This window comes from Cnephaeus nilssonii, assembly GCF_951640355.1.
Source record: "Cnephaeus nilssonii genome assembly, chromosome: 14".
In the NCBI taxonomy this organism is placed as follows: Eukaryota; Metazoa; Chordata; class Mammalia; order Chiroptera; family Vespertilionidae; genus Cnephaeus; species Cnephaeus nilssonii.
Window position 1 is genome coordinate 62,697,635 of NC_137085.1, and position 8,590 is coordinate 62,706,224.

General features: G+C 41.1%; 1 protein-coding gene across 1 annotated transcript; it reads left to right on the top strand.

Moving 5' to 3' along the window:
• Positions 1 to 3,028: 3,028 nt before the first annotated feature.
• On the top strand, positions 3,029 to 8,294 carry DMRTA1 (DMRT like family A1; the record flags this gene model as incomplete). The annotated part of the gene is made up of 2 exons (XM_079790326.1): positions 3,029 to 3,662; positions 7,336 to 8,294. 2 exons carry the CDS (start codon positions 3,029 to 3,031, stop codon positions 8,181 to 8,183), a joined length of 1,482 nt encoding a protein of 493 aa, XP_079646452.1. The 3' UTR covers positions 8,184 to 8,294.
• Between the last annotated feature and the right edge of the window lie 296 nt (positions 8,295 to 8,590).

Sequence of the window (8,590 nt, forward strand, 5' to 3'; positions counted from 1 at the left end):
TATGGAACCAAAAAGACCCCAAATAGCCACAGCAATATTGAGAAAGATCAAAGTTGGAGGGATCACAATAACAGCAATCAAGTTATAGTACAAAACACTGTAATCAAAGCAGCCTGGTACTGGCACAAGAACAGATTAATGGAGCAGAACAGAGAACCCAGAAATCAAACCAACCTATCACACTCAATTAATATTTGACAAAGGAGGCAACAACTTACAATGGAGTAAAAACAGTCTCTTCCATAAATGGTGTCGAGAAATTGGGTAGGTACATGCAAAAAAAATGAAACTAGACTACCAACTTACACAATACATAAGAATAAACTGAAAATGGATAAAAGACTTAAATGTAAGTCCTGAAACCATAAAAATCCTAGAAGAAGCCATAGGCAGCAAAATCTCAGACATCTTTCATAGCAATATGTTTGTTGATACATCTCCTAGGGCAAGGGAAACAAAGGAGAAAATAAACAAATGGGACTACATCAAAATAAAAAGCTTCTGCAGAGCAAAAGAAACCATCAACAAAATGAAAAGGGAGCCCACTGTATGGGGAAGCTTATTTGTCAATGATCTATCTGATGAGGGGTTATGTCCAAAATATATAAAGAACTCCTATAAGTTAACAAAAGGAAGACAAACAATACAATAATTAAAAATGGTCAAAGGACCTAATGGACATTTCTCTAAAGTGGACATACAGATGGCCAAGAGGCATATGAAAAAATACTCAAAGCCACTAATCATCAAAGAGATGCAAATTAAGAGGACAATGAAGTACTACCTCACACCTGCTGGAATGGTCACCATCAAACAAATCAACACATAACAAGTGCTGGCGATGATGTAGCAGAAATTCTAGTACACTGCTGGTGGGAATGCTGACTGGTGCAGCCACTAATGAAAACAGTATGGAAATTCCTCAAAAAATTAAAAATGGAACTGCCATTTGACCCAGTGATCCCACTTCTAGGAATATATCCTAAGAAATCCTGAAACACCAAATGAGAAAGAATGTATGCACTCCTATGTTCATAGCAACGCAATTTACAATAGCTAAGATCTGGAAACAGCCCAAGTGCCCATCAGTAGAGGAGTGGATAAAAAAGCTGTGGTACATTGACACAATGGAATACTATGCAGCTGTAAAAAAGAAGAATCTCTTACCCTTTGAGACAGCATGGAGAGACCTGGAAACTCTTATGCTAAGTGAAATAAGCCAGTCAGAGAAAGACAAGTATCATGTGGTCTCACTCATAGGTGGAATCTAATGGACAAAATAAGCTGATGAACAAAATAGGTCCAGAGATATAGAAATGGCACAGATTGATCAATCTTAGAGGGGTGGGGGTGGATGGGGTTTGGGAAGAGATTAACCCAAGAAGTTATATGCATATATGTATAATCCATGGACACAGACACAGTGTGGTGAGAGCCTGGGAGGGTGAGGGGTGGAGGGGGTCAATGGGGAAAAAGGGGGATATCTATAATACTTTCACCAATAAAGATACATTTTAAAAAAAAAAGTCATTAATAATAAAAAACCGCTAAAAAACAAAACCCCCCAAAATACTTAGACCAGAAGAATCAGAACACCTGGACAGGAGTGCCTATATGATTTAAATGTGTCCCAGGTGGTTCCAATGCTTAGGAAGGGTAGAAAACCTCAATGACAGGATAACACCAGGTAGATATGGGAGGGTGGTGATGGTAGTGATGGTGTGGAGTGGCCGGGAGGAGAAAGCCCAGATTGATTAGCAGTGTCTCCCCCGGACACTGGATGGCAATAGATGGAATGGTAAAAATGTCATTATTACTTTCCATCTTAGGGCTAGAATAAGAATTGTCCGTCTAGGCAACTGATTATTATCTTGAAGAAGGAGAAAGCCCTGACTCTCCTTTCCAGTAAGAACCAACACTCATGAAATTTCTACCTCAAATGCTCTTTTAGTTTAAAGTAATATGATCTTTTCTTACAATTAAAGGCATTAAGTGTGTATTTCAAGAATACATTTTTATGATAGCATATTTACAGAATGGTCTAAAGGACCTTCCCTGAGACTTTACAACTGAAATGTGAAGTATTTTTGAGACAGCTTTAACCCAATTGTTAATAAATAGTTCCAGATAAGAAATTCATAAAGACTTCTTCTGGGAGGTAGCTTTTCAAAATTTAATAAAACGTAGAGTCCAAATTTGCACGTGTTAATAAACAAAATGCAGGAGAAGAATCTGGATGTGAATTAATCCCCTTCATTATCCATTGTTTTGACTTAGCCCTAAGACCTACTTAAAGTAAAGCAGCTTTCAAGTGGGAAACCTTTGCAGCCTGTCGAGCTGTGCTTTCTCCTGAAAACTGACCATGCTCCCATCCTGAAGCCTTCCTCTGGGAAAAGGAAAGGAAAGCATTCCACATTCAAATCTTCACACTTTCAAGATTGCTGTGGCTATTTGGGGTCTTTTCTTTGGCTCCATATACGTTTTTGCAGTATTTGTTCTAGATTTGGGGAAAGGAGCATTTACGACTATTGCTTAATTTCAGAAGGGCAGTGAGAGGCCTGGGAAAGGATTTGAAGGTTATTTCACAAATACAAACACTGAGGAATTCATGGGGAAGCACGTGTTAAAAGGGCTTCTTTGGGGAAAGGCCATGGGCATCCCATCAGGAGGGTTTCTTGCGCCTCCTGTTGCCCCTCCTCCCAGAAGGTCCCACTCTCCGCCCCTGGCCCTGGGCTCCGGGCTCTGAGCTTGGCCCGGCGGCCCGGTGGGCGGGGTGGCCTCTCCGAGCTTCCCTTCGGCTGCGCCCGGGCTCTCAGCAGCTCACTGGGCACCTGCACCTCTTGGAGTCTCCAGCTCCTGGACGCGGTGGTCCCCAACTCACGGCGGCCATTGTGCCAAACTTTGTCCGTGTGCGGGTGGGAGGCGGCGGGACCCCGGCCGTCGCCCCGGTCCCCGCACCCCCGCAGGGTTAGTTGCGGGGCAGCGAGCGCACTTCCCCGGGGCGACCCCGCGCCGACCCTGCTCCCGAATGGAGCCGTCACCGTGCGGGAGCCGAGACGGCAGCGGCAGCGGCGGACCCCGCCTGGCCCCGGGGCTGGTGGTCGCGGCCGCTCCGCCGCCGGGGATACCGCTTCCTCCAACTTTCCTGCGGCCGCCCAGCCTGTTCCTGCGGGCAGCCGCGGCCGCCGCCTCCGCCGCGGGGAGCGGGGGCCCCCGGCCGGCGCCCGGGCTGGAGCGCGGGGTGGGCGCGCTGGGCGGCGGCTACCCGCGGACCCCCAAGTGCGCCCGCTGCCGCAATCACGGCGTGGTCTCGGCGCTCAAGGGCCACAAGCGCCTCTGCCGCTGGCGGGACTGCGCTTGTGCCAAGTGCACCCTGATCGCCGAGCGCCAGCGCGTCATGGCCGCCCAGGTGGCCCTGCGCCGGCAGCAGGCCCAGGAGGAGAGTGAGGCCGGGGGGCTGCAGAGGCTCTTGTACTCGGGACCCTCGCCCTCGGGGCCCGGGGGTCGGACCTCGGGAGGCAGCAGCGGAGCCGAGAACCCCCTGGAGGCGAGCGCCCCTGCGGAGGGGACTGCGCTGGGACTGGATGCCTGGAGCCGGGCTGGTGGGCTGGCGACCCCTGCTCGCCAGGCTTTCCAGCCAGATTACACGGAGGGAAAGCAAGGTGAGTTGGTCTTTATTTTCCTCTTTGCAAAAGAAAATGATTGTTCTGGAGAGAAAGTTTTTGAAACAAGCAGCCTTGCCCTGGAGGCGGGCAATAAAAGTTGTTTAAAAAGCTCAGCCAGGGGCTCAGTGGTTGAGCCTCGACCTATGAACCAGGTCACCATTCAATTCCTGGTCCAAGGGCACATGCCCAGGTTTCGGGCTCCAATCCCAGTGTGGGACGGGTAGGAGGCAGCCGATTCATCATTCTCTCATTATTGATGTTTCTATCTCTCTCTCCCTTCCTCTCTGAAATCATATATATGTATATATGTGTGTGTGTGTGTGTGTGTGTGTGTGTGTGTGTGTGTGTATATATATATATATATATATATATATATATATATATATATATATATATATATATATATTTAAAAGTTGTTTAAAAGAACACTAAGTTCTGGAAAACCGCTCTGCAATATGACGTGAATGAGGGTGATTGAGTGCCATCCCATTCACTTTGGAAAAGCTTTCTGTAAGGCGATAGGATAAGATAATGGAAAAAGTGAAGAGTGAGTAATCAGATGAGCAACTTACCTTAGGCATGGAGTTTGTGCCCCAGTTCCTGTGACTTCGTGTGAGTAGTCATTGAGTGAAAAGCTTAGAGGGGCTGCGTTTTGAGCTTGATCTGGTACCGTTTTCAGCTATAAAACCAGAGTTAACTTTCTGATCTTGAGTGAGAAACTCACTGATAGTTGAGAGTAGAGTTCCTGACCTTTGGGGCAAATTTCTGGAGCCAGCTAGAAATGGGGACGAGACTGAAATCCACCAAAGCCTCTTTTCATCCCAGTCTCTTCAAATTTTTAAGCATTCCACCCCCAATCCTCATTTGTCAGCCTCCTAAAGTGTAAAATGTTCTAATATTTGAAGTGTCAGCTCTTCCTATATGGAAAAAAATTAACTTTTCCACATTTGTGAAAACACAGATAAGAATTTCAAAGTCCAATATTAGGGATTTCTTACCCAAGGAGTTTTAATTATTTTTTCTTATTTATCAGCTACAAATCACTTTCATACACTGTGTTAGGTCATATATACATATACCCCCACACACACACCCACACATAGATATACATATACATACATATCTACATTGAACATACATATCTACATTTGACTAGGGTTATTCCAAATTAACTTTTCCTGCTAATGTATATCCCACTGTATTTTAGTGAATTTCATAGTCCTCCACAGGGCCCACTAGCAGTGAAAATGTTACTAGTATTTTTTTATCAATCCAAGACAGGTTGTATTATAGGAGATTGTACTATAACAGTACAGTTAGTTATTAATTAGAAAAGTCCCTAGATTATGAAAACTGCAGATCTTATATCACAGGATGTGCTTTTGATAAAAAAACTATTTCTGCATTTATATAAAGCATATATGATTTTTTTCACCTATGCCATTTTTTTGCCCATAGTTTAGTTTATTTCAGCAGACAAAATAGACTTTAAACATTTCTTTTGAAATATCAAAGAGGGCTGAAGAGCAGAGTTATTAAACAAAAGTACTATAAAAAAGAAGCAACAGTTAAAAGTCTATGAATTAAATTGACAGTGAGATTTGGCTGACAAACCTCTGCTACATACTGAGTTATGTATTTTTCTTGGAGGGGTACCAGAGTGTTCTGTTCCATAGGGTCAATTGTGTTATTTTATTCTTTGGCTCAGTTGACCCCCTTTTTTGGAAGACTAGTTTCACGGCTTTTCTAAACTGCCTCTTCTTAGACAATATCCATGAGCTGTGGGAAGGTACTTATTTACTCATTCATGAGACAAAGACTAACAGTGATTCAGAGGTGAATAAAGATTTCCCTACACAAAAGGACCTTATATTCAAAATGAGGAAAACTATACATATCCAAAAACTACAAGACATACTACACAATGATAAAAGTAAAGAAGTAAAAAGAGCAATAGGAGTTGAAAGAACAGAGAGATGATATAAATGATATCACAGTATTTTAAAGACACCTTATTTTCTAGATGGTTTCATGCAATCCATATTTTATTGCATTATATTATACTCCTTGAGTACAATGTAATAACAATATATATATATATTTCATCTCTAAAGCATATATATATATATATATATATATATATATATATATGCCTTTAAATTGCTTTAGAGATGAAATGTTGATGCCTTACATGTTCAGGGGGCTATCTTTAGTGAATCATCCTTGTAAATAAAATGGAATGGCAGACCAATGCCAATCTCTTTCCACTTGGCAGAATTACATCAAAAGAATTTTATTGTTTTATTTAAAGTTGATAATACTAGAGTTGTTGTAATTTTATAGGAGAAACATCCTTTCTTTTGTTATATGTTTGATATAATGACAGCATTTTAGTGATCAAAATTTTCAATTGTACACTGACTTTAATTTTAAAATAATTTGTAGATATTATTTTAGAATGTAGGACCTCTCCTTGAGAAAACATAGGAGTTTTGCAAATTGTGGTTGCAAATCACTGCTTTAGGCAATATTTGTTTTGTTGCATTCATAAGAAAGTTTAACTGAAAATTTCTGAGTACCCCATTTGACAATTTACTCTTTGAAAATGGAAATGAGATAAAATATGTCTATAGGGTAAACCAAAATAAAAGTTACTTAGTGAATAGATGCATTATTATTTTCCTAAAGATATTCTTGTTTAATTAATATTCATGCTCAACCAGTTGAGGTAGAAAAATCAGATTGCTCTGTAAAAACATTTGTTGGAAAATTCCCCTTAAGATTACAAGGGAGTTGAGATTTGAAATAAATACCTAATATATTATTTTTACCGCACACTTTGAAGACCCATACAGATTACAATAGTGCAATAGTGCTGTTTCTAATTTTCTTTTAGGAACAATTTGACTGTAACCTCTTTTCTCGATATTTTCCTAGGGTTGAAAAGGAAAGCCTGTATTTCGCAGAGGATTATAAAAAACACCAACTCTGTATCACCTCTCACTAAAATGAAGTATGTGACTGGTGTGATTTGAGATTGGTACAGCAGTCATCATTATTGGTTTAGATTTGAAATGGAGTAAACAATCTTGTTATTTTTTTTACATTATTCAGGTAATTTAGTTGGAACTTGCTAATGTGAGCATTAAAAACCAATTGTAGAAATGTAGCATTAGTGATCAGATAGAATATTCATTCTCATACTCAGGTTGCTTCTTCTTTTGATTTCTTACCTAAACATAACTATTTCACTCAGTTCTTTCTGAGCATCATGTCATTGTGAAAAGAAGACTCATTTGGATAACAACAAAACTTAAGCGACATTTAGGAAAACTTCATATTGCCAGTGTGCGACATTGGGTGTTACATTAACAATTTGGGATAGCAATGGACTCTCATTTCTGATTCCTAAATAACTACTGAATTTATATATTATTTAATTTTTGTGATCTTGAAATGGCATAATAAATAGCATTTTCCCACTATTCCAACATTGGCATTTCCAAATGAGCTTTCAAAATTCTTATTCATTAAAATGTCTTACAGTGAATAAGTATTACTAATATGCTATGAGGGCAGAATTATTCTATCCAGCATTATTTTTGAGTAGGCAGCACCATGTTTGGGAAGTTTCTCCTTATTTGATTCCTCTTTATTTCTTTTTCCCCAGAACACAAAGAGAGTAAATGTGACTCATACCAGAGTGGACAAAAAGAACCGGTCTCCAAACCTCATCAGCCTACCCTGGGATCATCTCCTAAGCCTATTGGTGTCCTTGGAAAACACAATCTTAGGTCATCTGTTTCAGAAAACTCAAACAAGGGTGATAGCCTTGTGTCTCCTCACCCTGGGGAGCAATCCGGAGGTGAAGAGAGTCCCAGGTCTCTATCATCCTCCGATCTGGAATCAGGAAATGAAAGCGAGTGGGCCAGAAACTTCACTGCTCCCAGGTCCAGACTTCGCACAGTGTCTTCAAGACCAAGAGATCCTCTTGATATCCTTACCAAGATCTTCCCAAGTTACAGGCGCGGCCGGCTGGAAGGCATTCTGCAGTTCTGCAAAGGGGATGTGGTCCAAGCTATCGAACAGGTCCTAAATGGCAAAGAGCAGCAACCGGACAGCAGGGACCTAGCAAGCTCAGGAGAATTGGGAAATACAGCTTTCCAGAGAGCTTCAAACTTCAGTTTAGCTGGAATTGGTTTTGGAACTCTAGGAAATAAATCAGCTTTCTCTCCTCTTCAAACCAGTTCTGCTTCTTATGGACGTGATTCCAGTCTCTACAGCTTAAGTCCTAGACTAGGTATCAGTCCATTACGGCTGGCATATTCCTCCCCAGGAAGAGGGCTACCTGGTTTCATGTCTCCCTACCTAACGCCTGGCCTGGTACCAGCATTGCCTTTTCACCCAGCTTTGGATTATGCCTTTTCGGGGATGATTAGGGATTCTTCCCACCACCCCAGTAAAGACAATATAACTGGCAGCAGACTGTATTCCAGGCTGACTCAGGACAATCTGTAACACACCTGTCTATCCCCCCTTTCTGAAGCATTTCTAAAAGGCATGCAATGCAACCCCACACCTACACCCACATCCACATCTATTAATGTGTTCACTATGTAGGTGAGTGGATTACCAGGCCTTAAAGATGCTGTTTTTTAAAAGCAATATAATAAACTTGAGATTTAAAGACTTCTTTAGCATTTATTAAGTGAAAGAAACATTTAAACATTGTATGTGCCTTGAATAAAGCCATTTCAAGAAATACTTTTATTTTAAACTAACACATTTTTCTCCCTAAAATATACATTGTTAAATTTCTATTTTAAAACTGTACTTGTCTTTATTTTATTGAAAAGTGGAGTTTATAGTTGTAAAATACATTTGTAAGTATGAAACAATCCAGCGTTATATAAAATTAACCAAAG